Raw genomic sequence first — 27,716 nt, 5'->3', positions numbered from 1 at the left:
ATGGAGGGCTGGACGCTGGGGCTGGGGCTGCTCACAGCTCTGGCCATCTCCGGTAAGGACCCGGCCCCCCCCTTGGGCACCGCTTTCCTGTCCCCCCACTCCCCAGGCCAGCGCCACTCCCTGCACTGCCTGGCTCCCAGGATTCCCACGTGCGTGCCCCGCTTCGCTCCCTCCCCAGGACCTCCTCCATTCCTCAGGCCCGTCGCCCGGCACCCCAGAGCCTCCCTCCAGCCTCAGCCCCCTGCAGCAGGGCAGAATCCTCAGAAGGGGCCTCCCGTCCAGCCTCCACCCCTTTGCCGGGGAGCCCCCAGGCTTCCATCCCCTTCTTCCCCAGGTGCCTGGGCCCTGAACGAGGAGGAGAGGCTCATCCACTACCTCTTCGAAGAGAAGGGCTATAACAAGAACCTTCGGCCCGTGGACCACCAGGGGGACAGAGTGGACATCTCCCTGGCCCTCACCCTGTCTAACCTCATCTCCCTGGTGAGTGCCAGGCTCCTCGGGGCCCTGGGCACAGGCCGGGCTGGGGGGACCCCCCCCCATCAGGAGCTCCCTCTCGCCCCCCAGCCTCCTCCTGACTCCGTATCTCTCGGGGGTCTCTCCCCCCAGGAGGGAAGCTTCTAGAGGGCAGGGAGCGGCCCATTGGGTCTCCCCAGCTCCCGGCCGGGCTGGCACTCGGGGGTCAGTGGCAGGGGTTGGGGGGGTTAATAAACCTCCTTGCTCTGAGGTGAGGAAAGGCAGAAGAGGGAGAAGGAAGGAAGACCCCGGAGCCAGGGGAGGGGCAGAGACTAGGAGGGAATGCCCGGCTCTGGCGCATGAGAGATTTGGCCTGCAGAGCCCCCCGAAAGGACGGCCATGCTTAATAGATTGAATAAAGCAGGAGACAGAAAGTAATACGAAGAGAGACGGGGTGCCACCAAGGAGAAGGCGGGGAGAAGGGCCAGAGAGAGAAAAGGAGGCCTCAGACCCCCAAAAAGCAGAAAATGCCCCCCTTTCCAGGAGGGGTGACGCCCTGCTTATACCGTCACCCTCTCCGCGGATGGACGCTGTGGTCACTTCTGCTTCTTTGTTATGAAGGGCGGGAAGGGAGAGGGCGGGTTGGAGGGAGGAACGTATCGGGAATTAGAGGTCGCCTGAAAACAAATCCTGTCCATCTGTTTTCGAAGTGCCCGAGCTAATGGGCTGAAAGTAAAAGTCAGTGTGGAGTCAGGAAGCCCTGGGTTCGAATCCCAACTCCAACATTTATTGGCTGTGTGACCCTAGGCAAGTCACTTAACCTCTGCTTGCTTCCGCTTCCTCCATTGTAAAATGGGGACAATAACAGCATCTATCTATGGGACTGGCACCGGGAGGGCAGCTTGGTACAGTGGAAAGATTCCCTGGAATGGGAATTCCAGGACTCCCGGCAGCCACCTTCGGAGCTTGAGGGAGGCTAATGAAACGTCCTCCAGGTCCCTTCTAGAGCCAAATCAGGGAGTCTCTTAGGATCTGATGAATAATGTATTAACGTCCCATTTTTGAGGGGGTCCTACTCAAGGCTCTTCAGACTGTGCAGCTCAAACCAGTCTGAACTAGAATTAGGAAATGTTTAACAAAACAGATAAAAATGCAACGAAACGTAGAAAATGTGAGTTTGTGATTTTCTAAGTCAATGTGTGGCTGGGAGGGAGCCCTTCTGTTTGAGCCTGACTCCCGTGGTCTAAGGAACTCTCTCCCAACCTAGTCTATGGTCTGCTCTTCCACTTACTTTTTTTAACCCTTCCCTTCCATCTTAGAATCAAGACTTCCAAGGCAGAAGAGCGGTAAGGGCGTGAAGTGACTTGCCCAGGGTCACCCAGCTAAGCAGTATCTGAGGCCAGATTGGAATATCTTCCACATTTAATTTAGAGAGTTGCCTGGGACCCTGGAGGTTAAGTGACTTGCTCAGGACCACACAGTCAGGATATGGGAGAAGTGAGACCTGAACCCAGATCCTGCCTCTGAGGTCACTTTTTCCCCATTTCAGCCTCAATGATTATTGTTATTGAAAAATAAATAAATTTTATTTTATTTATTTATGTAAAATCATTACTAAAATAAACAATTGACAATTATTTAAAAATGAAAGTTATTTATAAAATAAATATCAATAAAATATCAATAAATTTGAAAAAAAAATATTACCTTCTGTCTTAGAATCAATGCTGTGTATTGGTTCCAAGGCAGAAGAGCCGTAAAGGCTAGGTAATGGGGGTGAAGTGACTTGCCCAGGGTCATACAGCTGGGAAGTGTCTGAGGTCAAATTTGAACCCAGGACCTCCCAATTCCAGACCTGGTTCTCTTTCCACTGAGTCACCCAGTTGTCCCTTGATGTTGTTCCAAAGTAGAGAAGTCTGCTCACCCCTGGGACCCCTTGCCTCACAGCTCTCTTGGATAAGCATCCGTCCCTCCCCCATCCCCAGAGGTTCAGGCTTTTCAGGGCTCCAATTCAGGGTCTAAGGTCAGATCCCGCCCTCTGCTCTCCTTTCAGAAAGAAGTGGACGAGACCCTCACCACCAACGTGTGGATAGAGCACGTGAGGATGGCCAGCTTCCTGGGAGGGGATGAGAGAGGGGGAACGAGTCCTTCCTCAAGAGAGTCACCCCATAATTCCGGGACCTCCCCTGGGGATGCCAGCCTCAGGCTGGAGGGGGTTGGGGGGAGGGAGAGCGAGTCCTCACGCGTCCTCTGGATCTCTAGGGATGGACGGACAGCCGGCTCCAATGGGATATGGCCCAATTCGGGAACATCAGTGTCCTGCGCCTACCTCCGGACATGCTGTGGCTCCCAGAGATTGTCCTAGAGAACAAGTTAGCCCCAAGCCCCCGGTCCCTCTTGTCTCCTCCTCCTGAACCTTATCTTCTCCCTCTCCCGGGCCAGCTCCCCCTCAGGCCTCTGGGGCTGTCTCCTGGGCCCCGGCCCTCCCCATTTCCTCAGAGTCAGAAGGGTTTAGTCGCTGCCTTAGACACCGCCACCAACTGGCAGTTTGGCCTCCCTCAGCCCCCGGGTTCCCATCCATAATGGAACAAAAACAGCTCTTATCTCCCAGGGCTGCCGTGACAGTCAAACGATGGAATATATAGAAAATATTTGGCAAATCTTACAGCCACCTCTGTGGTTTGTGTGGCAGCTCTTACGTCCTCTCTGTGCCTTAGCCCTGCCATCCCCCTTTCATCTCAGCCTTGCCTTCTTCTTCTTTAGATCCTTACCTTCTGTCCAAATATCAACTCTAAGACAGAAGAGCAGTAAGGGCTGGGCAGTTGGGGTGAAGTGACTTGCCCAGGGACATACAATTAGGAAGTCTCTGAAGTCAGATTTGAACCCAAATCCTGCTCATCCACTATGCTACCCAGCGGCCCCTCTCCTTGCCTCCTTCTTGTCCAGCCCCTTCCCCATCCTTTCCCCTGGTGCTTCCTTTCCCCCTGGTGACCAGCCCTCTTGCCTTCCCCTTCCCCTCTCACAGCAATGATGCCACCTTCCGGATCTCCTATTCCTGCAACACTCTCATCTACCCCTCTGGCTGGGTCTACTGGCTGCCACCCGCCATTTTCCAGTCTTCCTGCCCCATCAGTGTCACGTACTTCCCCTTTGACTGGCAGAACTGTTCTCTCAAGTTCAGGTTGGACGCTGGCGGCCTCCGGCCCCTCGGTCTTCTCTCTTCTCTATCTCCTTCTCATCCGCCTCCTCTCCATCTTCTGCCTGATGCCTTTCCTCATCCTGGATCCCATCATAAGTAGATCTCCCTGGAGCCCAGGAATGATTGGGAGGGGCCTGGGGTGGGCGGCTTCAGGGGAGCCCAGGGCCACCGTTGAGCCTTTAGAGTCCCACGAAGGAAGCAGCCACATCCAAGGACTTTAGCTCAGCTCAGCTCCTGGGGTTGGGGGAGACCGTGGGGCAGGGACTTGGGTCTCACGTCTCCCTCCATTGCCCCAGCTCTCTGACCTACACAGCCAAAGAAATTAATTTACAACTAAAGGAGGAAGTAGATGAAGTCAGTGGGCGCTCCTACCCAGTGGAATGGATCATTATAGACCCCGAAGGCTTCACAGGTACTGGCCCGTCCATCCTCTCTAGACCCCAAGAAACCCGCCCCGCTTGCACCCTTCTTCCCCTGCTCCAGGCTTGCCCTTTGGCCCAAGGGACCCAGGCCAAGAGCCCCTCCAGCCCAGCAGAGGTCTGTGGCCCTCCTGGCCCTACTCCTCGGGCTATCTGTCTCACTTCCAGAAAATGGAGAGTGGGAAATCGTTCACCGGCCTGCCCGGAAAAACATCGATGAGAGCGTCTCCCTGGGCAGCACCAGCTACCAGGACATCACCTTCTACCTCATCATCCGGAGGAAGCCCCTCTTCTACATCATCAATATCCTGGTGCCCTGCGTCCTCATCTCCTTCATGATCAACCTGGCCTTCTACCTGCCCGCCGACAGTGAGCGAGGGGCGCCCCTGGCCCCACCTGGCCCCCCTCCTCTGGTTCTCAGGCTCCCCCGTGGACCAGAGACCGTGGCACCGTGTTTGAGAGGTCATCCATCCATCCAGGCCCTAGTTTGACAGGATCCAAGAGACCCTCCAGGCCCACCCCTCAGTTTGCAATGAAGGAAACGGTGTCCAAGAGGAGTGAATGCCTTGCGCATGGGCTTGGGATCCTATAAATAACCTTGGAAGGGTCTTGGAGCCTGTCTGGAACAACCCCTTCAATTTATAAATGGGGAAACTGAGGCCAGAGAGGGGAAGGGATTTGTCTTAGGTCACAAAGGCAGAGGCAGAATCTGAACTCTGGCCCTCTGAGCCCGAGATCCAATATTCCTTCCGTTGTTTCCCTTATCTCCATCGTGATCCTCCAAGATTCAGTGATGGGGATGGATCAAGGGACCCTCCCAGGTGGCTCCGAACTCTTCCTTCCTCCCCTCTTACCAGCTTTGTCTCAGGGCGAGAGGCTTCCCCCAGGCACCTGGAATCAGGGGAACTTGTCTGGAGATGAGGAAGAATCAGGACAAGAGAGATAGAGGAAGATGCTAGTCTTTTCTCCATGTTATAGCCGAGGAAACTGAGGCAGACAGAGTTCAGGCGACTCGCCTGGAGTCAAAAAGCTTTTAGCCGAGGCAGGGTTTGCAGTCGCCTTTATACTCTGTGTCACCCCGTTACTCGTTCTGGAGCCCGTGATAACTGGCTTTCCCGACACCCAGAAAGATCGGTACAGCCCCAGGAGGTGAGAAGAGAGTAGGGAGCCAGACCTGGGCCAGAGACAGAGCCCCGGGAGCCCCCCGGGGGCCAGAAAGGATGGCGAGGTCTGGGGTCAGAGCCAAGGCCAGTCTTCCTCTTCCCAGGTGGTGAGAAGACCTCAGTGACCATCGCCATCCTGCTGGCCCAGTCTGTCTTCCTGCTGCTCATTTCCAAGCGTCTGCCCGCTACTTCCCATGCCATCCCCCTCATTGGCAAGTGAGTGAGGCCCTGCCCGCTCCCCGGGGCTCTTCTCCCTTCTCTGGCTTGGGCTGAAGCCCGTCTCTGTCCCTGGCAGGTTCCTGCTCTTCGGCATGGTCCTGGTCACCATCATCGTGCTCATCTGCGTGATCACGCTGAACATCCACCATCGGACACCCAGCACCCACATCCTCTCTCAGGGCGTCAGGAAGGTGGGTCTGGAGGAAGAGGGAGGGCGGGGGGCAGCGGCCGATGCGGAGGAGAGGTGGACGGAGAGCATGATTCATCCCTCACTGGGTGCCGGGCTCTGGGTTAAGCCCTGGAGATACAGCGACAAGCAGAAAGGGAAGACAGTCCCTGCCCTCAAAGAGCTTCCATTCGAGGGGAGGAAGACAACGTGGAAGAGGACGTTGGGGAGGCGAGGAGCTGCCGTGGTGGGGCCAGGCTTCTGGGGCAAAGGAGAGCCAGGGCCAGGGAGAATGCTGAGAGGGAGGTGACCACCGATGGAAAGAGAAGAGAGAAACCAGGAGGAGAGGGACGGATGGAGGGGAGGGGAGGAGAGGAGACGGGGGAAGAAAAAAGAAAAAAGGAGATACTGAGGACACTACATCAATAGCCACAAAGAGTGGGAGAAGGGGAAGGAACAGCAGACGTTAAGTCAGGAAAACCTAGGTGCAAATCTAACCTTCCATCTTAGAATCAGCACTGTGTATTGGCTCCAAGGCAGAAGAGTGCTAAGGACTAGACAATGGAGGTTAAGGGACTTGTCCAGGGTCACACAGCTAGGAAGTGTCTGAAGCCAGGACCTCCCATCTTCAAGCCTGGCTCCTTATCCACTGTACCACCTACCTGCCCCCATTTTAGCCTCTACAACCGTCCATTTTCCCATCTGACAAATGGGAGCAATAATACCGACTTCACAGGATTAAAATTTCAAAGTGCTTTAGAAATGCAGGTTACTCTTCCCATAGCTCCCATTTCCATGGCTCTCCTAAGGTCCCAATCCCTTCTCTAGCACAGTCCTATGAGGTAGGAAGAACAAGAGTTTCATTCTCTCCCCTTTACAGACGAGGAGCTAAGACACAAAGACAAGAGGCTGTGACTTTCCCAGGGCCACCCAGTCAGTCTTGTCCAGTAGAATGGAAGCTTCCTGCGGGAGATTTGGGTTTTTGCTTTGTCTTTATACCCCAACCCATAGCCTGGTGCCCGGCCCATTTTCTGGGTGGCGAAGATTGTAAGACTCTTACAAAGAGAGTGTTGGGAAGCCCCAACCAGTGCCAAGAGCACCTTCTCTGCTACTTGGAGCCTTTGAGAGTCACCTGGAGTGAAGGCCCAGGAGCTGCCAGAGGCAGGACTTGAACGCTGGTCATCTTGACTCTGAGACCAGCTCTCTGTCCACTCTGCCTCTCACCTGGTGTATTCTTGTCATTCAGTCATTTTTCAGTCGTGTCTGACTCTTCACAACCTCATCTGGGGTTTTTTCTTTTTTATTTCATTTAAAATTTTTTTTATTTTTTAGAAAAATTTTCCATAGTTACATGATTCATGTTCTTACTTTCCCCTTCACCCCCCCAAACTCCCCTCCATAGCCAACACACATTTCTACTGGTTTTAACATGTGTCATCTATCAAGACCTATTTCCGTATTATTGATAGTCACATTGGTTTGGTCATTTCAGGTCTACATCCCCAACCATGTCCGCATCAACCCATGTGTTCAAGCAGTTGTATTTCTTCTGTTTCCACTCCTGTAGTTCTTCCTCTGAATGTGGGTAGCATCTTTTCCATAAATCCCTCAGAGTTGTCCTGGGTCATTGCATTGCTGCTAGTACAGAAACCCATTACATTCTATTTTAACACAGTGTATCCGTCTCTGTGTACAATGTTCTTCTGGCTCTGCTCCTTTCATTCTGCATCACTTCCTGGAGGTCTTTCCAGTTCACATGGAATCCCTCCAGGTCATTATTCCTTTGAGCACAATAGTATTCTATCACCAACAGATACCACAATTTGTTCAGCCATTCCCCAATTGAAGGGCATCCCCTCATTTTTCCAGTTTTTTGCTACCACAAAAAGCGCAGCTATAAATATTTTTGTACAAGTCTTTTTATCTATGATCTCTTTGGGGTACAAGCCCAGCAATGCTATGGCTGGATCAAAGGGCAGGCAGCCTTTTAGAGCTCTTTGAGCATAGTTCCAAATTACCATCCAGAATGGTTGGATCAGTTCACAACTCCACCAGTCATGCATTAATGCCTGGGGTTTTCTTGGTGGAGGTACTGAAGTGGCTTGCCATTTCCTTCTCTAGCTCATTTGATAGAGGAGGAAATTGAGGCCAACAGGGTTAAGGCCCAGGTCACACAGCTAGTAAGTGTACGAAGTCAGATTTGAACTCAGATCTTCCTGACTTCAGGCACTCCCTCGCTATGCCACCTGGCTGTCCCTACCTGGCACATAGCTGATACTTAACTGTTGCTGAATGAATGAATGGAACATAAGTTCCTTGTGGGCAGCAGCTATTTCATTTGTGGCTTTGTATCCCCCAGTGTCCAGCATGGGGCACAATCCATTGACCCCCCATAATGAGGGAGGAAATGAGAGGTGAATGACAAAGGAGGAGAAAAGGAAACGGAGGATCATGGGGAGAGTGGGCCGATGAGTTTGGGCATTGTCCACAGAGAGGAGGAAGAAGAAGAGCTTGAGATCTGAGTGGACCTTTCTCTTTCCCCAGATGTTCCTGGAGACTCTACCCCGGCTCTTGCACATGTCCCAGCCAGAAGCGGAACCAGTGCTGGGATCCCAGATCCGCCGGAGCAGCTCCCTAGGCTATATCTCCAAAGCTGAGGAGTACTTCACCGTCAAGTCACGCAGCGACCTGATGTTCGAGAAGCAGTCGGAGCGCCACGGGCTCGCCAGCCGGGTCACTCCCGCACGTGAGTGTCCAGGCTGGAGAGTGCCCAGAGGATCTGGGAAGAATGCGAGGGGGACAGGCGGGCACATGCGCCTTGTTTCTGCCATCTTAGCAGAGCCCCCCGTGCTCGTGTCTCCTTGTAGGGCGGCCTCCACCAGGGTCCGAAGCGTCCCAACAAGAGCTGTTTAATGAGATAAAGCCAGCCGTGGATGGTGCCAACTTCATTGTCACCCACATGAGAGATCAGAACAATTACAATGAGGTGAGGAGGGCTGGCGAGGGGATGCCATGACTTGAGTGATCTGCCAGCCCAGCAGCCCCTGCTCCCAGGGACTGGCCTTAACAGGAGCAACTGCAGGACCGAGGGCCCCCCTCAGCTGCCCTCCTCCCTCGGGACTTGGGATGGCAGAGGAAGCCGAAGTCCTCTCCAGCCTCCACTGCTGGGTTGGGACCTGCCCATATCCTGGAGGCAGATGTAGGTGGGATGGGGAGGAGGGTGATCCTGTGAAGGAATGATGCTCAGCCTCCTCCGCCCATCGCCGAGGGCTGCCTGGTGGTGGGGACAGAGATGGGCAGCCCCAGCCTCGTAGGGAGGCTTCAGGGACTGAGACTGCCACGCAGATACGGGCCAAGAGGAGCTCCGCCCTAAGCCATGGCTTCTCGTGCCTTTTGGCTAAGTTGCTCAGCCTTTCCCCACTCCCCTGAGGATCTGATCAGAGGACCACTGAGTCAGAGTTAGTGCTCGTGCAGCCGACTCGCATAGTCACTTTATTACCTTAAGACTCCATGACCTCATCTGTAAAATGGGGATGGAGGGGACTGGACTCAATGACCTTCCAACTCAAAAATCAATTACTCACTGAGTTGACCAGGGAGATAAAAAAGAAAAGCTTAAAGATGTAAGGCCCAAAGAGAGTTTGGCCAACGATGGAGGGAAGTGGACATCAGTGCCAAGTACTTCCTCAAAGTGAAGGAGGATGAGGGCTGAACACTCCTAATCTAAGTCCTCAGTGATCTTTGAGGTTATAGGTTCCGTGGAGGGGTAGGAACAGAAGCCAGATCACAGGGAGAAGGCAGCTGGATAGCTCAGTGGATTGAGAGCCAGGCCTAGAGACAGGAGGTCCTGGGTTCAAATCTGGCCTCAGACACTTCCCAGCTGGGTGACCCTGGGCAAGTCACTTGACCCCCATGGCCCACCCTTATCCCTCTTCTGCCTTAGAATCAATACACAGAATTGATTCTAAGATGGAAGGTAAGGGTTTAAAAAAATGTTTTTTAATTAAAAAAAAAAGAAAACAGTATAGACCAGTCTTTCATCAGAGATGAGAGTATTTTAGAAGGCAGTGTAGACCGCTCTTTCATCAGAGATGAGAGTGTTTTGGAAGGCAGTGTAGACCAGTCTTTCAACAGAGATGAGAGTATTTTAGAAGGCAGTGTAGACCAGTCTTTCATCGGAGATAAGAGTATTTTAGAAGGCAGTGTAGACCAGTCTTTCATCAGAGATGAGAGTATTTCAGAAGGCAGTGTAGACCAGTCTTTCATCAGAGATGAGAGTATTTCAGAAGGCAGTGTAGACCACTCTTTCATCAGAGATGAGAGTATTTTGGAAGGCAGTGTAGACCAGTCTTTTGCCAGGTATGGTCACAAAGGCAAAGGAATGGAGGGATTCCCTGAGGGCTGCCCCTCCTCTTCCTCGGTCCTCAGGAAGGGCTCTGGGGCTTGTGACGCCGCCTATGTGTCCCCCCGGCTTAGTCCGTGGAAGGGTCCTGGCGGCCACGTGCTGACGGCTGATCGTCTCCCAGGAAAAGGACAGCTGGAGCCGAGTGGCCCGCACCGTGGACCGGCTCTGCCTCTTCGTGGTGACGCCCCTCATGAGCCTGGGCACGGCCTGGATCCTTCTGCAGGGCATCTACAACCAGCCGCCCCTCCAGCCTTTCCCGGGGGACCCCTTTACTTATGCTGAGGAGGACAAACGCTTCATCTAGGAGCAGCCCACGAGGAGGCCCAGACAGTCCAGCCTCCGGCCCGTGGATGGAGGCCGAGCGGGGCCTCGGCCCTGTGTGCTGGGGGTCTGAACGAGGGAGTCTGGGGAGAGACGGAGCCTGCCGGGGCCCTAGTTCTGGCGGAGGCCCCGAAGAGACGCCCTGCTGGAAGGCCAGGCCGGGGGGGGGGGGGCGGTGCGATGGGCCGGCCGGGCCACCCTCCTGAGGACGGAGGAGCCGTCGGCTTTGGGGACGTTTCTGTTGAAGCGTTTCCGGTCAGCTCAGTGAGTCGCTGACTTCTGGTGGGCAGCTGTCCGAGGCCAGCCCCCCCCGCCCCCATTTACAGATGAGGCAATAAAGTGCCCCCGTAGACATGTCTTGGGTCATGATTTGGGATTAAAAGGGCGCTCAGAGATCAACTTAGACAGGAACCGTTTCCGTAGAAGAGAAGGAGGAGGGCCGGCGTGCGTGGACAGGGCAATAAAGGAAGGCCTCGCTGGCCTGCCGGGTAGGCCGCGCCGTCCAGGGTCGGGGAGGGGAGGCGGCCTGCGGGAGGCACAGCAAGGAAGGACCACGTCGGAGAAGAGCATTTCGGGAACGAGCTCAAGTTGGCGGCCTCTCGTGGGAGATCAGCGACGGCCTCTGCAGATCCAGAGTCAAAACAAAATGGGGAAAACCGCCCTCGAGCCTCTGCTCAGCATGGTGGTGGGGGGGCTCTTCTTCTCCCCATTCGGGAAATGGGGAGACCCAGGTTTAGGGCTTCTCACCGGGAGGCGCTGCCCGATCCGCAGGCCCCGGCCGGCACCTTCCCCTCATTCCAGCGACTGCTCGTGCCCAGAACCCTACTGAGAGGCGGAAGGAGCTCCTCAGCCAGCGTAGCCTGCCAGGCTCGGGGTCTCGGCCGAGGGGGCTTCACAGCTCATTCCTTCCAAACCCTTCATGTTAGAGGAGGACATTTAGGCCCAGGAGAGGGACGTGATTTACTGACTCAGTCACGCAAAGTTGGAATTTGAACTCAGGTCCACTGAGTCCAGATCCAGGATCTTTATGCTTGAGCTTGCCTTTCCAATCCACGTCTGAACAAGAATCTCTCGTCACTGTATCAGCAACCATGGCCATCGGCTTCCTCTTTGAGGAATTCCAAACATTGAGAACTCACTCCCTGCCCATCGAGATTTTCCTTAAAGACCTCCAGAGATGGAGAACTCACTCCTTCTAAGAGATCTTATTTCAGCTCTAATTGGGGGGCATTTTTCCTTACCTAAATCCCAAATCTACCTGGCCACAAATTCTACCTCTTTTTTTTTTTTTTAAACCCTCACCTTCCATCTTGGAGTCAATACTGTATATTGGCTCCAAGGCAGAAGATCAGTAAGAGCAGGCCATGGGGGTCAAGTGACTTGCCCAGGGTCACACAGCTGGGAAGTGTCTGAGGCCGGATTTGAACCCAGGACCTCCCGTCTCTAGGCCTGGCTCTCCATCCACTGAGCTACCCAGCTGCCTCCCAAATTCTACCTCTTGATCCTGGTTCTGCCCCACAGAAGGGTCAGATCTTTCCACAACTCTGTCCTTCTGTCCCCATAGAACTAATTGCTATTTCCTTCTTCTTCATTCCCAGAATCCCCAAAGGAAAGAACTGTAGGTTTTTAAAGGGCTTGTTGAGAGTAACCAAATGGGGTTGGATGAGAGCTGGAAGAGACTTCAGGATTCAAATAGTGTGACCTCCTCCTTTTATTTATTTGTTTGTTTGTTTTTAAAACCCTCACCTTCTGTCTTGGAGTCAATACTGTGTATTGGCTCCAAGGTAGAAGAGCAGTAAGGGTAGGCAATGGGGGTCAAGTGACTCGCCCAGGGTCACCCAGATGGGAAGTGTCTGAGGCCAGATTTGAACCCAGGACCTCCCGTTTCTAGGCCTGACTCTCCATCCACTGAGCCACCCAGCTGCCCCCTGACCTCCTCCTTTTAAAAGCTGAAGTCCAGAGAGGGTAAATCATACAAGTCATCATCAGAGAAAGGATTTGAGCCCAAATGAAAGAGGAAAATGCTACAGAGGAGATGTGACCAACCTACAGTAGAACCACAACAGGGAACCAATTTCCAATGCCGCTTAGATTTCTTTTCACCCCAATATAGTTTTATTTATTTCCTTAAATATTTCTCAATTGAATACGAAAACATTTTTAACGTTAATTTTTTTAAATTATGATTTCCAAATTCTTTTCCTCCCCACCTTGAGAAGGCAGGGTGATTTGCTATAAATTATACATACAAGATATATTTCCATATTAGCCATGTTGCAAAAGAAAATGGAGATAAAAAAAATAAAATAAAACACGCAAGAAAAATAAAGCAAAAAATCTGCATTCTGACTCCATTAGCTCTTGTTCTGGAGCTGGAGAGTATTTGTCATCAGGAGTCCTTTGGACCCTTGAATTGCTGAGAATAGCTACGTCATTCACAGTTATCATGGCCCATTGCCTCTGCTGGTGTGCGCCATGTTCTTTTGGTTCTGCTTCTTCGCATCAGTTCATGGAAATCTTCCCAGGTTCTTTGGAGCCGGTCCTGCTCCTCCTCGTGCCACTTGGATCTCTAACACATACTCGTGTGCGTCTGTAGGCACAGTAGTAACCACCACCTGGGAACTGGGACATGAGAATCTAGAGGAAGCCCCTTCCCCCCTTGAGGTCACACCTCTGGCGTCTGGGCATCCCAGATCCCCAAACACTGAGCGGTCAGCAGAAATGCTCCCGAAGAGTCCCCGCACTTGTTACTTCACAGGAGATCCCGGAGGCTTTCACCCAATTATATATCAGGCTCTGTTGAGCACTGAGCTCCCTGACAGGAAGGAGCGTCAACAGCTGACCCTGGGAAAGCAGACAGAAGAACCATACGAGACACACAGAGAAAAGAGGAAAAGCAGACCAGGCACTAATAAGGCCGAGTGGCTGAGGACCATTTAGTTTGGGAACAAACTTCTCTGTATCCCCCAATAGCCCCTGAGGATATTTATAATAACAATACAATAACTGATGATATATCCAGGAGCTGGAGGACTTGGGAGAAGTTAATCTTTTTTTTTTTAAACCCTTAACTTCTGTGTATTAGCTCCTAGATGGAAGAGTGGTAAGGGTGGGCAATGGGGGTCAAGTGACTTGCCCAGGGTCACACAGCTGGGAAGTGTCTGAGGCTGGATTTGAACCTAGGACCTCCCATCTCTAGGCCTGACTGAGCAACCCAGCTGCCCCCTGAAGTTAATCTTTTTAAGAAGGTGAGAGGGAGAAACTAGGTGGCTCAGTGGCTAGAGAACCAGACCTGGAGGTCCTGGATTCAAATCTGATCTCAGACACTTCCTTCCTGTGTGATCCTGAGCAAGTCATTTAACCATTGCCTAGCCCTTCCCACTGTTCCGCCTTGGAACCATTACACAGTATTAATTCTGAGGTGAAAAATAAAGATTAAAAAAAAAAGATACTTCCTAGCTGTGTGACCCTGGGCAAGTCACTTAACCCCCACTGCCTAGCCCTTCCCACTCTTCTGCCTTGGAACCAATATACAATATTGATTCTAAGATGGAAAGTAACCGTTTAAAAAAAGTGGTTGAGGAATTCTAAATACAGTAACATTCAAAATATAATTTATATTTATAGAGTATAGAATATTATAATTATTTATTAATTAAATATAATGAGAAAACTGTTGTGACTGGGAGTGCCAAATTCCAGTTATCTGGAAAGTCCACTTCCACAGAAATCCTGACCATAGCTGCAACGGTTGTGATATGTCACATTTCCACAGACTTCCCAGGTTGACTAAATTCTTCCTTCATGACAACCCTGGGGATGGGACATGTAGGTATTATCTCCATTCTGCAGATGAGGAAACTGAGGCTCTCAGAGTTCAAATGTCCAGCCTCCTGAGTGACACACAACAGGTCCTTAACAAGAGTTGGTTGACTTGATTGAGTGAATAACTTGCCCCAAGTAGTCACCCCAACAAAGACTGGATAAAGGAGGGGTCCCTAGTGTCCACATCTCCCTTACCCAGCCTGCCCTTTGCCCAGCATACCTGAGCTTCTCTCCTGTACCTCCTGCCCTCCTGACACAAAGATAAGAGAATCTGGATGCAGAATGACAAGGGCATTTTGGGGTATGGCCGAGGAGGGAAACTGTTTTTTGTGACTATGCAAATTCCTTTCAGAGAATTTGTTTTTCTTTTTTCAAAGGGTTGGGGGAGTGGGAGGGAGAGAAAATGGATTTCTGTTTGTTTAAAAAGACAATTTTAAAAATAGAGAGGTGGGAGGGATGCTCCAGATGAGAAATGTTGCATGTGCTTTCAGATGGGGGTGCTGGAATATTGGTTTTACTTGATTACTTTGTTCCTCTCAAGGAATGGGGGTGATCTGCAAATGGGTAAAATCAAAATACATCAATTAGGGGGCAGCTGGGTAGCTCAGTGGAGTGAGAGTCAGGCCTAGAGACAGGAGGTCCTGGGTTCAAATCTGGCCTCAGACACTTCCCAGCTGTGTGACCCTGGGCAAGTCACTTGACCCCCATTGCCCACCCTTACCACTCTTCCACCTATGAGACAATACACCGAAGTACAAGGGTTAAAAAAAAAATTCATCAATTAACATGAGAAAAAGCCTCTACATTTCTTCCCCCACCAAGTCACTCACTGGCCAAAAGGATTCCTGCCCAGATATTAAGCCCATCCAGGGTATTTTACCGCATGCCAACATGTCCAATAGCCTGGTTGAGAGACAGGACCCTTAAACAGGAAGGGAGACACAGAATCAATCAGTGAACAAGCTTTTATTTATTAAGCACCTACTACTGTAATAGGGAAAATTTAGATATTATATAGATACATATTTAAGGTGTGGTCGCCAGGAATCAATTAGATCTAGAATGATTCCATAATTAAAACAGACCCAAGTCAGGATGGCTTTTATGGAAGTTTATTTACAATTAGGAAGGTTGAAGGTAAGAAGAGAGAGAGAGAGAGAGAGAGAGAGAGAGAGACTCTGGTCCGGACCAGCGGAGGTCCGGACCGAGTGAGAATTAAAAGATTAATTAAATTAGGCTACTAGCCACAAGACCTTTGACAATTAGAGAGGCAAAGAAGCCTCCTTGAGGTAGAGACTCTGGAAACGCCAAGGTAGGCCCAAGAAAGTCAGCCTAACTTACCCACGTGACAATTCAGAGGGGAAGCAGCCTGAGGTCTCAGCAGAGATCCTTCAGCACCAAGTTCAAAGCACAAACTGCCTCAACAGGAAGTTACCATCATATTTGAAAGACAGCAGCTTTCGTCACTTCCTGTGGGTCCACCTCTAATTCAAGTGGACAAATGACAGCCTCAACACTGTTTTGGACTGTCCAAAGGGCCGCCCCTTGTTCTTGATTTGTTACTTATTGTCACGTGTGGGTAGCTCATCTCCCCTCCCCTCTAAGGAAGGTGGGGAGACATTATCTCTGGTGGCTGGAGTTTTAACTATGAATGGGGGGTGAGCTAATTCCATTTACACACTATGTTCCAGGTATAGCTCTGCTTCTGCCCAGACCTGGGGCAGTCTGGCAGAAAGAACTGAATCAAGTGCTGAGAATACAAAGGATGAAATGGTCTCTGCCCATCCAATAGAACACATGTGTGTATGTGTGTGTTCCATTCACCTTCCCTAAACAATAAAGTTGGAGTGGTCTGGAGAGCAAATTTAAATAAAAACCAAATGCGTAATAATTTCTCTCTCTCTTTCTTTTGTTTTGTGTTTGTGTTTGTTTTTGTTAAACCCTGACCTTCCATCTTAGAATCAATACTAAGTATTGGTTCCAAGGCAGAAGGGATAACAAGGGGGGGGGGCTAGATAATGGGGGTTAAGTGACTTACCCAGGGTCACACAAGTAGGAAGTGTCTGAGGCCAGATTTGAATCTAGGACTTCCCACCTCCAGAGCTAGTGCTCTATCCACTGAGCTACCTAGCTATTCCCTATATAATGATTTTTAAAATTTTAATTAAAAAATTTTTTTAACTTTAGTATATTTTTCCATGGTTACATGATTCATGGTCTCCACTTCCCTGCCCCCCCCCCAAAAGCCAACGAGCAATTCCACTGGGTTATACGTGTGTCATTGTTCAAAACCTATTTCCATGTTATTCATATTTGCAGTAGAGCGATCCTTTAACATCAGAACCCTAACCATATCCCCATCAAACCATGTGATCGATCCCATGTTTTTCTTCTGCATTTCTGCTCCCACGGTTCTTTCTCTGGATGTGGATAGCGTTCTTTCTCCTAAGTTCCTCAGGATTGTCCTGGGTCACTGCATTGCTGCTAGTAGCGAAGTCAATTACATTTGATCGTGCTATAATGTATCCGTCTCTGCGTACAATGTTCTCCTGGTTCTGCTCCTTTCACTCTGCTTTAGTTCCTGGAGGTTGTTCCAGTTCACATGGAATTCCTCCAGTTCGTCATTCCTTTCAGCACAATAGTATTCCATCACCAGCAGACACCACAATTTGTTCAGCCATTTCCCAATTGAGAGACGCCCCCTCATTTTCCAATGTTTTGCCACCACAAAGAAGGCAGCTATGAATATTTTTGTACAAGTCTTTATATAATGATTTCTAAGCAAAAATCCACATTAAGGTGGATAAAGAAGAGGAAGAAGGAAGACCAGAACAGATAGAATTGAGAGTTGGGGAGGAGACAATGGAGCATTCCAAGTAGCAAAGCCAGTGCCAACAAAAGTAAAGAAGTAAGTATAGAATGTGTTGGGGGATCCCTGGGCCTGAGAAGGGAAGAACCAAGGTAGACGGTGCACAGTGTTCTAAATATCAAGTCAGGAAGGAGGGTTCAAGGCTAGGGTTAAATCTTCAGGATCTCTGTAACTAAGTTAGGTAAGTCATCCCAATTCTCTATCCTCAATTCCTTCATCTATAAAATGAAAGCAATGGGTGGACGATCTATAAACCCTCTTCCAACTCCAGATACTATAAAACTATGAACCAGTAAGGGACAAAGCTGAAAAGGAAAGTAGGGGCCGATTCATTAAGGGTCTTGAATGCCAGAGTTAATTCAGACTTTGTTTAGGACTCTTTTTTTTTTTTAACAAGATAAGTTGGACTGGAGGAGCCAAAAAGTCCCCTCTACATCTAAATTACTGACCCTGTGGGTTCTTTCGGATCACCTGCTTGTTGGATGGTTTCCTGTTGGGGCAAGAATGCTGGTTTCGAAGTTAGATACCAACAGTCACTCTGCCCAAGACCTAACCTTGATGGGTCTCAAGTTCCTTCTCTTTAAAATGAGGGTGATGTCCAGATGCCCAGTCAGTTCTAGTTCTGGGTCCTCTGTTTCCAGGACAAGATTCTCTTTTGTGGACTCAGTCCTGTATCTAAAGGTAGGAGAACCCAACAAGCCCAAACCCTTCACTTTGCACATGAGGAAACAGGTCTGGCTTATAGCAGTTACTTGTCTAAAGGCACACAAATGATGGCAGAGTCAGTTTTTGACCCTTGGTCTCTGACTGGGTCCTATTGCTCTTTCCATGAGTCTCAAGTTCCTAGAGCTGGTGGTGTCAGCAGCCAGCCCTGGTGCTCCCTGGAATCTTTGTACCTGTATCTCTCAGTGCCCTCTGTGAGTCCTTGGCTCCTGCTGCTGGGAATGGGGAGGGGGTAGACAGGAGGGGGAGGGCTTGGCAGTGTCTACAGTGGGAGAGGGGGCCTCCCCACCCCTCATTCTTCTTCCGGTAACTCGAAACTTTGTCCCAGGCTGAACAGCTGACAATGCTGTGGCTAGACAGCTGGGCAGAGGGTTGCGTGTGTGAATGTGAGTGTGAGGGAAGAGTGGGGAGGGGAGGGAGGAGGTGCCTGGGTCCACTGAGGGGTTGGGGGGGCAGGAGGAGGAGGCCAAAGCTCTGCAGAAGCCAGGATCTGCCCCCAGAGCTGGGAAGCTGCCTCCTGCTCCCCACCCCGGGTCCTGATCACCATGCTCTGGCTAGGGAGACTGGAGCTGCTACTACTGGCTGGCTGCCTGGGTATCAAAGCTGGAGGGAAGGGAGGGGAGGGTGGCACAGGACAAGAGGCTCGGAGGTGCCAGGGAATGAGCTGGAGGGCAGGTAATAGGCATGGGGTGCCCACTCCCCAGGATACCCCTTGTAGTGTTAGGGTCTGCCTACTCATCCCCCCACACGTCTTCCTCCTCTTCTCCCCCTTCCTCTACCTCTTCCTCCCCTCCCGCCTCCATCTCAACCCTCTCTCCTCCTGGCTCAAGACCCTTGGTTCCAGGAGTCCAAGGCCTGAACCAGGAAGAGAAGCTGTTGAATGACTTGATGAGAAATTATAACCCAAACCTCCGGCCAGCAGAGGTGGACTCCGACATCATCAATGTCACCCTGAAGCTCACACTCACCAACCTCATCTCCTTGGTGAGCTGGGCCCCCCTGGGAAGTGGGGGAGCAGCTCAGGTCCCTGCTATGGCCAGGGCAGACACGGGGTTCACTCAACTGGAGTCCATCTGGGAGACTGGGGGAGGGGGTCCTTTTGGGAAGAGAAAGGGTTCAGTGGACTGGCCTCCCCATTGGAAGTCGGAGCTGGGGGTCCAAGATGGGGTGCTGAGGCCTTCCTTCTATGCCCCCAGAATGAGCGGGAGGAGGCGCTCACCACCAATGTCTGGATAGAGATGGTAAGAACCCCCACCTGTTCTATCCCACTTCAGCCCTGGTTCCCAAGGTCTCGTTAGGACACCCCACCCCCTGCAGCCAGTAGCTGCTCTTCCCAGCCTCCTCCCCCAGCCCCTACTCCGGTTCAAGGTCCCCTGTCCTGGGAGAGCTGAGAGGAATGCCAGGGCTGGGCAGGGCACCCCGAAGCTGGTCTAGAGGGCCATGGGAGTGGGCAGATAGGGAGATGGGTAGGAAGAGGCAGTGTGATCGGACTGCTGAACTGCTGCCCCCTCCCTGGCCCTTTATTATTGTAGCAGTGGTGCGACTACCGCCTGCGCTGGGACCCCCGGGACTACGAGGATGTGTGGGTGCTGAGAATCCCCTCCACCATGGTGTGGCGGCCGGATATCGTTCTGGAGAACAAGTATGTTGGGGGAAGGTGGGGGTGGGGGGCCATGAGGAGTCCAGGGTGAGGCTGAGGTTCTGGAGAACCCAGGAATCCATTCAGTGCCTACCCTGGACTCCTGCCCGCAAGGACCTACAAGTCTCTGCTTTGCCCATGCTGAGCCCATTGTTGGAAGGGAGCTAGGAGTGGGGGCAAGAGGAGAAAGGGATGGGGAAGTACTGGAGGGGTTCAAGTTTGCTGGGGCTGCTGGCCTAATGGGAGAGAGGACGTCCCTGGGGGCTTGAGAGAATGAATGACACTCCCTGCTCCAATCCAGCCCAACCTAGTTCATTTCCACAATTCATGCCCAGCACTGTGCCAGGCACCCAGGATAGGAAAACCGAAATGAAAGTCCCTGCTTTCAAGGAGATTGCCTTCTCCCAGAGGTGGGGGTGGCTGGCTGGAATGGGTAGCCAATAATTTGGGCTGTGAGGTCCCACTGGAGAGGGACAATGGAGAGAGACAGCCAGAGTGCTGTCTAGGAAAGTCTGAGAACAGAGGGCTGAAGTTACAGAGAAGAGCTGAATGGGGGAGGTGGGGATGGGGGGAGGCAGTCTGAATTTAGAGGGGCCAGGAATTAGGTCCTATGAGGAAGGGCAGGTCTGGGTGGAGGCTGGGAGCAATCTGGGGTAGGTGGTGGTGCTCAGGGTCTTACATTGTGGTACCCCAAGGAACCCTGGTAGAAAGAGGATTTCATAGGCAAGGGTCAGCTGGGCAGATCCTGGTCCTTCCTTCATGGCTCCCTGTGCATATAACAGTGTGGATGGAGTGTTCGAGGTGGCCCTCTACTGCAACGTCCTGGTGTCTCCCAATGGCTGCATCTACTGGCTCCCACCCGCCATCTTCCGCTCATCCTGCCCGGTCACCGTCACCTACTTCCCCTTTGACTGGCAGAACTGCTCCCTGGTTTTCCAGTGAGAGGGCTGGGCTAGGGCTGGATGAGGAAGGGAAGCAGCTGGAAAGAGGGGGCTGGGAGAGGCAGGAATGCTGACTTGGGGTTCAGGAAACTCAGGCTCTGGTCTTGGCTTAGCCACTCACTAGCTGAGTGACAATGGCCAAGCTTTCTGAGCCTATCTGAGCCTTGTAAAATGGGGGTAAGGTAGGGTGGATTAGATGACCTTTAAGGTCCCTTCCAGCATTATTGCTCTATGCATCTGTGACTTTTATAGAAGGGGCGGTATGCTCGGGAGTCGTCCTTATTGGGGGAAAACATGACCTTTCCATAAATATTCATGGCTGGGTGCACACTCACTCAACAGTCCTCACTATCCTCATTATGATTTCTCTTGCTCTCTCTCCCTGTTTCTGCCTCTCTCTCTCACTCTCCCTTCCCTCCTCTATTCCCCTTCCCCATTCTCTCTCTGTTTCTCTCTCTTTCTCTTTCTCTCTCTCCATCTCCCTCTTTCTCTCTCTCTCCCTTCTCTCTCTGTCTCTCTGTCTCTCTCTCTGTCTCTGTCTCTCCTCTGTCTCTCTGTCTCTTTCTCTGTCTGTCTGTCTGTCTGTCTGTCTGTCTGTCTGTCTCTCTCTCTCTCTCTCTCTCTCCACATATCCTTCTCTTCCCCTTGCTTCTGCCTTTCTGTCTGTCTCTCTTCTCTCCCTTCCTTCTGTGTCTCTGTTTCTCTCCTGTCCCAATCTCTCCTCTTCTCTCCCTCTCCTCTCTCCACTCTCTCTCATTCTATGTCTCTCCCTCCCATCTCTCCCTTCTCTCCCTTCTCTCTCTGTCTCCCTCTCCCCTTCCTCTCTTTCCTTTTCCTCTCTCCATTGTCCAAAGGTCCCAAACCTATAGCTCCAATGAGATTGATTTACAGTTGAGGGAGGAAGATGGCCAGACAGTGGAGTGGATTTTCATTGACCCCGAGGCCTTCACTGGTAATGACATTCTTCCACAGTTATTGCTACTCCTATCCCAATCGCTATACGATTTCTCAAAACCCTCCACTACCTCCGAGTTCACTTCTGGGCACAGATCATCCTCACCTCTTGCAATCTGGGTTCCTCTCTTTGCTTCCCTTTTCCTTAATTTCCTGTGGGTGTGGGGGGCACTGTACCAGCTTGCAGCATATTAGATAGGTATATAAGGAACCTGGATGGGGTTTGCAGCAGAGCCTCTGCAAAGAATTTGGTCAGCCCCAGTGGGCACCCTTCTGGCCTCTTCTATCCTTCTGCCACCCACAGAGAATGGGGAATGGGCCATCAAGCACCGCCCAGCCAAGAAGCTCCTGGAACCCCCAGCATCCTCCGGGGAAGCTGGGCATCAGCGGGTAGTCTTCTACTTGCTCATCCAGAGAAAGCCTCTTTTTTACATCATCAACATCATTACTCCTTGTGTGCTCATCTCCTCTGTGGCCATCCTCATCTACTTCCTACCTGCCAAAGGTGAGGCCCCTGACTCCCAAGGAACAGTTCCTAGCTCCTAGGCAATGGACCCAGGTATCTCCTTGATGGCTCCTAAGATCTATACTGAGAAGAGAATTTAGAGGTCTGTTAATTCAGTCCCCTCAATTTCCAGGTGCACCTGCCCTAGGGGGTGCCTCAACAGAAAGCATCGAAACAGAGAAAAACAGAGAAAAAAAGCAGGGGATGACTAGCCAGAAGGCCTGCATTCAAATCCTGCTTCTGCTCTCTATGAGGGAACCTGGACAAGTGATCTCCTTGAGCCTCAGTTTCCCCATCTTTAAAATGGAGCCTCAATTAGGCACCTTTTAAAGTCCCTTCCAGCTCTAAATTTATGATGCAGGTGCTTTAGGAGGCAGAGACCAGTTGAGGGAACACTTCAAATCAGAGCCAGTCAGCCAATAAACTTTTATGAAGGCCTACTATGTGCTAAGTTCTGGGAATAAAAATATGAAAAAGAAACCCAGGAGCATCCTGGCTTTTCTTTCTTTTAGTCTTTTTCTCCTTAATCTTGTGTAATTTACATCTCCTTATCTCCCTTTCGGTATTTGTATTCTGAGGATTTAGCACAAAGTCTGCCTGGCACATGATAAAATGCTTTTTAAAGGTTATTTTCTTCTTCACCTTCACTTCCAAAGACATCTCTTCTGCACTGCCTCCTCCCAACCCCAAAAGGGAAAAAAAATCAGTTCAGTTGATAGTGTTTGCAATGGTCCGCACTTATAGTCCACCATCTCAGCAGTGAAGGGAGGGAGGTGCATTCTTCTATTTCTTTTGGGGGGGCTAAACCTGTGGATACATGGATTTTCATCCACAGACATTTAATGGCAGTTGGGGAACTGAGGCTTGGAGAAGTGAATTTCCCTCAGTTTCCCTATCTGTATAAGGGGGATAACAGCACCCTCTCTCACAGGGTTGTCCCAAGAATCAAATTAAATCATGTTTATGAAGTGCTTTCTCAGCTTTGAAGCTTAGCAGTTTCTGTATTAGGAAGGGGAGCCTGTCCTGCCACTTCCCAGCAGCCTGGTGACTTACACATAAGTAATAAATAAAAGAATCAAGTCAATGCAGACCCAAGCCCTCCATCTCACCCCAAACACAATGAGCTGTCCTTTTCCTTGGCCATTCCAAGCTGCTTAAAGGCTCAGTTAAGGGCCGAGGGAAGCCTCCTGAGGATAGCTAGAATGAGTATCCCTTAGACCTCAATAATCCAGATCCACATGATAACAGCTCTTCCTGGTAAGGCGAGAGGACTGGAACCAGGGCAATGGTAAGGGCCGTACCCCAAGGCCCTGAGATTTAGAAAGTACAGATTTAAAGGAACATTTTCCAAAGATCACACAATTTAAAATGTTTTTACGTGGGGCAAATCTACTTTCTGGGAAATTGGAGGCCCTGGAGTAGAGGGTGGAAAGGCAGGGATGAGGAGAAATATCTCAGGGTCAGAGTTGTGAGGCAGAGGGAAGGACAAGCCCCTGTGCCAGCTGCCCTGACCTGGCTCTTCCCTGGCTGGGGGCGGGGGCACAGCTGGTGGTCAGAAGTGCACTGTCTCCATCAATGTCCTGCTCGCCCAGACCGTCTTCCTCTTCCTCGTGGCCAAGAAGGTGCCCGAGACCTCTCAGGCTGTGCCCCTCATCAGCAAGTAAGAATCTCTTTCCTTCTTGCTCTCTCCTCCTTGCTCTTTATCTCCCACTCTCTCTGGGCTCCCTCACCCCAAGCATCCCCTCTGTTACCCCATAGATCTGGTCAGGGTTTCCCAACTTGTCCATCCCATCACATATGTGAGCTGCTCTTTGAGGTAAGTGGGTGGAGCGGAACGCTGGCTTCCTGAGAAGAGGACTGAGGACCAGTCCTGGCTCCTGTTCTCCCTCCTCCCACAGGTACCTGACTTTCTTGATGGTGGTGACTATCCTTATTGTGGTGAATGCCGTGATTGTCCTTAATGTCTCACTCAGATCACCCCACACCCATTCCATGGCCCAAGGGGTCCGCAAGGTGAGCCTACAACCACTATGCTTTGACACCTTTTTTAGATGGGGTCTCTCTAGCGCTCAGGCTGAACCTACTACTGATCTCGAGAGACCTCAGACCTGCTCTATCTAGCCGCTTTAAGGAGCTCCCCCTCACCTGATTTAGAGGGCTCACCATGTTAGTGCCAGATGGCGTGGACACCTGATTGACTCTGGTCCTTCTACAGCTCAAAACTCCCAAACAGGAGCAATCCACCCTCTGGGCCCTCTCCACGGGCTACTTTGTCTAGGGCAAGGGTCGGCAACTTTTTTGGCCGTGAGAGCCAAAAACGCCACATTTTTTAAAATGTAATTTCGTGAGAGCCGTCCAGTGCTCCCAGTGCTGCTCCTGTAACAGCGTCTGAAAAAAAAATTGACTTTATGGTTCCTGCAGAAAGAGCCATACGTTGCCGACCCCTGGTCTAGGGTCACTCCCACCACATTTGTGCTCGGTTCTGCATCTCCTTCCTCTTAAGTATGGATTCCATTGGGATTCTAGACCAACTTCTCATCCAGTGTCACTCCTCTTAATAGTCATTCCTCTGCTACTGGTGTTCAATGCATTCACTCACTCACTCATCCATTTCTTCCCTTCCTCCCTCTCTCTATCCCCTACTACCTCCCTCCTTCCTTCCCTTCTTCCCTCTCTCCTTCATTCTCTCCTTTATTCACTTCCTCCCTCTCTCCCTCTCCCCTAATCCCTTCTCTCTCCATCCCTCTCTGCCTTACCACCTCCCTCCCTTTCTCTTTCCCCCTTTCTGTCTCTCCTCTCCTTTTCTCTCCCTCTCCCTTACTCTCTCTTCTCTCCCTTTCTCCCTTACTACCTCCCTCCCTCCTTCCTTCATTCTCTCCATCACTCCCTCATTTCCTCCCTCCTTTGCCCTCTCTGTCTCTTACTCTCTCTTCTCCCTTTCCCTTTCTACCTCCCTCCCTCCTTCCTTTATTCTTTCAATCCTTCATTCTCTCTCTTCCTCACTCCCTCATTCCCTCCATCACTTTCTTCCTCCCTCTCTCCCTTCATCATCCATCCATTCTTTTTCAGAAGAGTCTTCAGGAGTTCTTCATTGCTTCTCCTCACTTTGGCATTTAAAGTCCTTCGCAGTTTGATTCCAGCCTCCCCCTCCAGACTTCCCTGCACACACTCTCTGTTCTGGCCAGCCAAGCTCTTGGTTGTTGTCCTGTCCTGGCATGCCATCCTGTTCCACATCCCAAGAATGCATTCCTTCCTGATCCCCTCTTAGCATCCCTCATTTCCTTAAAGGGGCAACCCAGGTCTCCTCTTTTGGGAAGCCTTTCTTTATTCTGCCTTTACTTACCTATGCTCTCCTGAACCCCCTCCCCACATCAGCTCCCAGATTTTCTCATTTTTTCTTTTTTATCCTGAGTTGCCTAACATTTGTTGGAGCTGTTTTGTACTCTGATTTTCTCCCTAAGGAGGAAACTCCCTCTATCACTACCAATGATAGGCACCTTCTCTGCAATTTAGACAGTTGCCCAGTATCACCCAAGCCAATAATGACCAGAAGCTCCATTTGAACCCAGCTCACTCATTACTGTAGTCTGAAGATTTTACACACAAACTTTTATCTCCATTGACAGCCTGGAGTCTCATCTGGATCCAGCCTCAGGATTCCCCACACTGCCTTGAAGGAGGGTGGGGATGGGATAATAAAGAACTAACCTTTGAGTCAGGGAGACCTGAGTTCAAGTCTGCCTCAAGCTGGCCAACTCATCCTGGACAAATGACTTCATCTGTCAGTACCCCCAAATTGCAAAGCTACTGCCAATGCAGGGAATTCTGGACTTTAATAGAAGTTCTCTCCCTCCATCAGTGAATAATACACATAATCCCAGCTAGCACTTCTACAGGACTTTAAATTTTGCAAAATGCTTCAAATATATCATTTCATTGTATCTTCACAACAAACCTGGGAGATAAGTCCTATCATTATCCCATTTTAAAGATGGGGAAATTGAGGCAGACAGCAGCTAAGTGACTTGCTCAGGCTCACACAGCTCCTAGGTATCTGAAGTAGGATTCAAACTCAGATCTTCCTGACACCAAATCCAGCACTCTATGGATTATGCCGCTTGTCTGCCTCAAGTCACAGGTCCAGATCCTACTCACTCTCATCTACAACCAAGAACCTCTCACCAAATCCTGACCTTCCCCCTCCCTCTTATCTGGTCCCAGGTGTTCCTGCACCTACTGCCTCAACTACTAAAGATGCACATGAGACCCTTGGCCCCCAGGCGCCTCACCAGACATAAACAGAATGGTTCTTCTGGGAGGTCAGGGCTCAACGGAGAAGGTGTTGCCCCATGGATGCCCTGCACTGAGCTTGTGTTCCAGCAGCGCTGGGAGAGGGACGGGCTGGTGAAGGCTGCACTGGAAAAGATAGGTGAGGGCAGGGAGAAGGGCTGCAGGGACTCGGTGGAGGTCCTCGGGGTCTTTTGTCTCCTGTCTAGCTCCTGTGCCCATGAAGCAGGACTCTTTGGCCAAGGGGTAAGGAAAGGTAAACAACCGGCATCGAGAGAGGGTGCTAGATTGGGCAGAGGTCCTGGCCTCTCTCTAGTAGTCCATCTGAAAGGAAGAGGGCAGCTGGGTTCCAATCCCACTTCTGATGCATACTAAGTTACCTTGGGAAAGTCACCTCCTTTTCCTAGACCTCAGTTTCCCTCTTTGTAAAAGGAGAGGAGGGGACAGCCTCTGAGGCCCTTTCCAGCTGGAGATCTATGATCCTACCCCCTTCTCTGCCCAGTTCTCCCTGAACTCAAACCTTTCCTTCTCCCTCTTGAATTCCTTGTCAGGGAATGGTCTGGAGTCTGGGCACAGTCAGGAGTTTTGTGCCAGCCTAAAGCAGGCAGCTCCCACTATCCAGGCCTGTGTAGATGCCTGCAACCATATCGCTTGGACCAGGAGACACCAGAGACATTATGACAATGTGAGTTGGGGAAGGGAGAGGCAAAGGCATCAGGAGTGGGCAGTCCATGGTAAAGGGCCTAGAGAACTCCAGGGGAAGGAGGAGGAGGATGGAGCTGGAGGTGAAGAATGCTGGGTCCCTCTCCCAACGATTCCAGATTAATTTCAATCGGTCCCAGTCATTTATTAAGCATCCACTACCAGGGATACAAAGGCAAAAAAATAATACAGGGCTTGCCCTCTGGGAGCTTACGTTCATACCTTGCATTGCCTTTGAATGGTTTATATTTATTTGCTCCATATGAACTTAGGCAAGTCATTTAACCGTTTGCCTCAGTTCCTCTTTTGTAAAATGATCTAGAGAAGGAAATGGCTCACCCCTCCAGTATCTTTGCTAAGAGTTCAAATCCCAGCTCAGACACTAGATATGGGATTCTGGGCAAGTCACTTAACCCTGTTTGCCTCAGTTTCTCCATCTGTCAAATGAGTTAGAAAAGGGAATGACCAACCACTCTAGCATCTTTGTGAAGAAAACCCCCAGAGGGGTCCCAGAGAGTCAGACACGGCCCCCCCTGCTTGAACGAAGGACAGGGAGGGTTTTGGGAATAGGGGTGAGGCTGTTTGTCCACTCATCCCCCCCTCTGTCTCCCGTGCTATAGGAGAATGAAGAATGGATGCTGGTGGGCCGCGTTCTGGACCGCGTGTGCTTCGTGGCCATGACAGTGCTCTTCTTCTGCGGCACCTTCGGCATCTTCATCATGGCCCACTACAACCAGGTCCCGGCTCTCCCTTTCCCAGGGGATCCTCGCCCCTATGGGCCGTAGCCGTCCTGGGCAGTGACGTGGGCTGGACGGTCTGTGGCCGGCCCCCCGGGAGGCCTGGGCTGCCCCCTGGATGTTCTGCCCTCACTGCAGGGTCTTCAAGGTCTCACAGGGGCCGAAAGAAGGCCGAGATTCTGGGGAGGA

General features: G+C 51.1%; 2 protein-coding genes across 3 annotated transcripts; both read left to right on the top strand.

The window, feature by feature from the left end:
- On the top strand, positions 1-10,684 carry CHRND (cholinergic receptor nicotinic delta subunit). 2 transcript variants are annotated; one of them, XM_044676524.1, is made up of 12 exons: positions 1-52; positions 335-480; positions 2,507-2,551; positions 2,716-2,825; positions 3,479-3,634; positions 3,949-4,064; positions 4,240-4,440; positions 5,339-5,450; positions 5,530-5,644; positions 8,164-8,365; positions 8,487-8,605; positions 10,146-10,684. In XM_044676524.1, the coding sequence occupies exons 1-12, from the start codon at positions 1-3 to the stop codon at positions 10,326-10,328; spliced, it is 1,557 nt and encodes a 518-aa protein (XP_044532459.1). In that variant the 3' UTR covers positions 10,329-10,684. The 2 variants fall into 2 exon arrangements, with proteins under 2 accessions (XP_044532459.1, XP_044532461.1); XM_044676526.1 differs by lacking the exon at positions 2,507-2,551.
- CHRNG (cholinergic receptor nicotinic gamma subunit) lies at positions 10,526-27,716 on the top strand. The gene is made up of 13 exons (XM_044675652.1): positions 10,526-10,609; positions 10,959-11,076; positions 18,607-18,746; positions 18,959-19,003; positions 19,295-19,404; positions 20,184-20,339; positions 21,197-21,294; positions 21,601-21,801; positions 23,347-23,461; positions 23,700-23,814; positions 26,023-26,230; positions 26,640-26,773; positions 27,411-27,716. The coding sequence occupies exons 1-13, from the start codon at positions 10,526-10,528 to the stop codon at positions 27,573-27,575; spliced, it is 1,689 nt and encodes a 562-aa protein (XP_044531587.1). The 3' UTR covers positions 27,576-27,716.

Source organism: Gracilinanus agilis, chromosome 4, assembly GCF_016433145.1.
Source record: "Gracilinanus agilis isolate LMUSP501 chromosome 4, AgileGrace, whole genome shotgun sequence".
Lineage (NCBI taxonomy): Eukaryota > Metazoa > Chordata > Mammalia > Didelphimorphia > Didelphidae > Gracilinanus > Gracilinanus agilis.
This window is presented reverse-complemented; position numbering and strand designations above follow the sequence as displayed.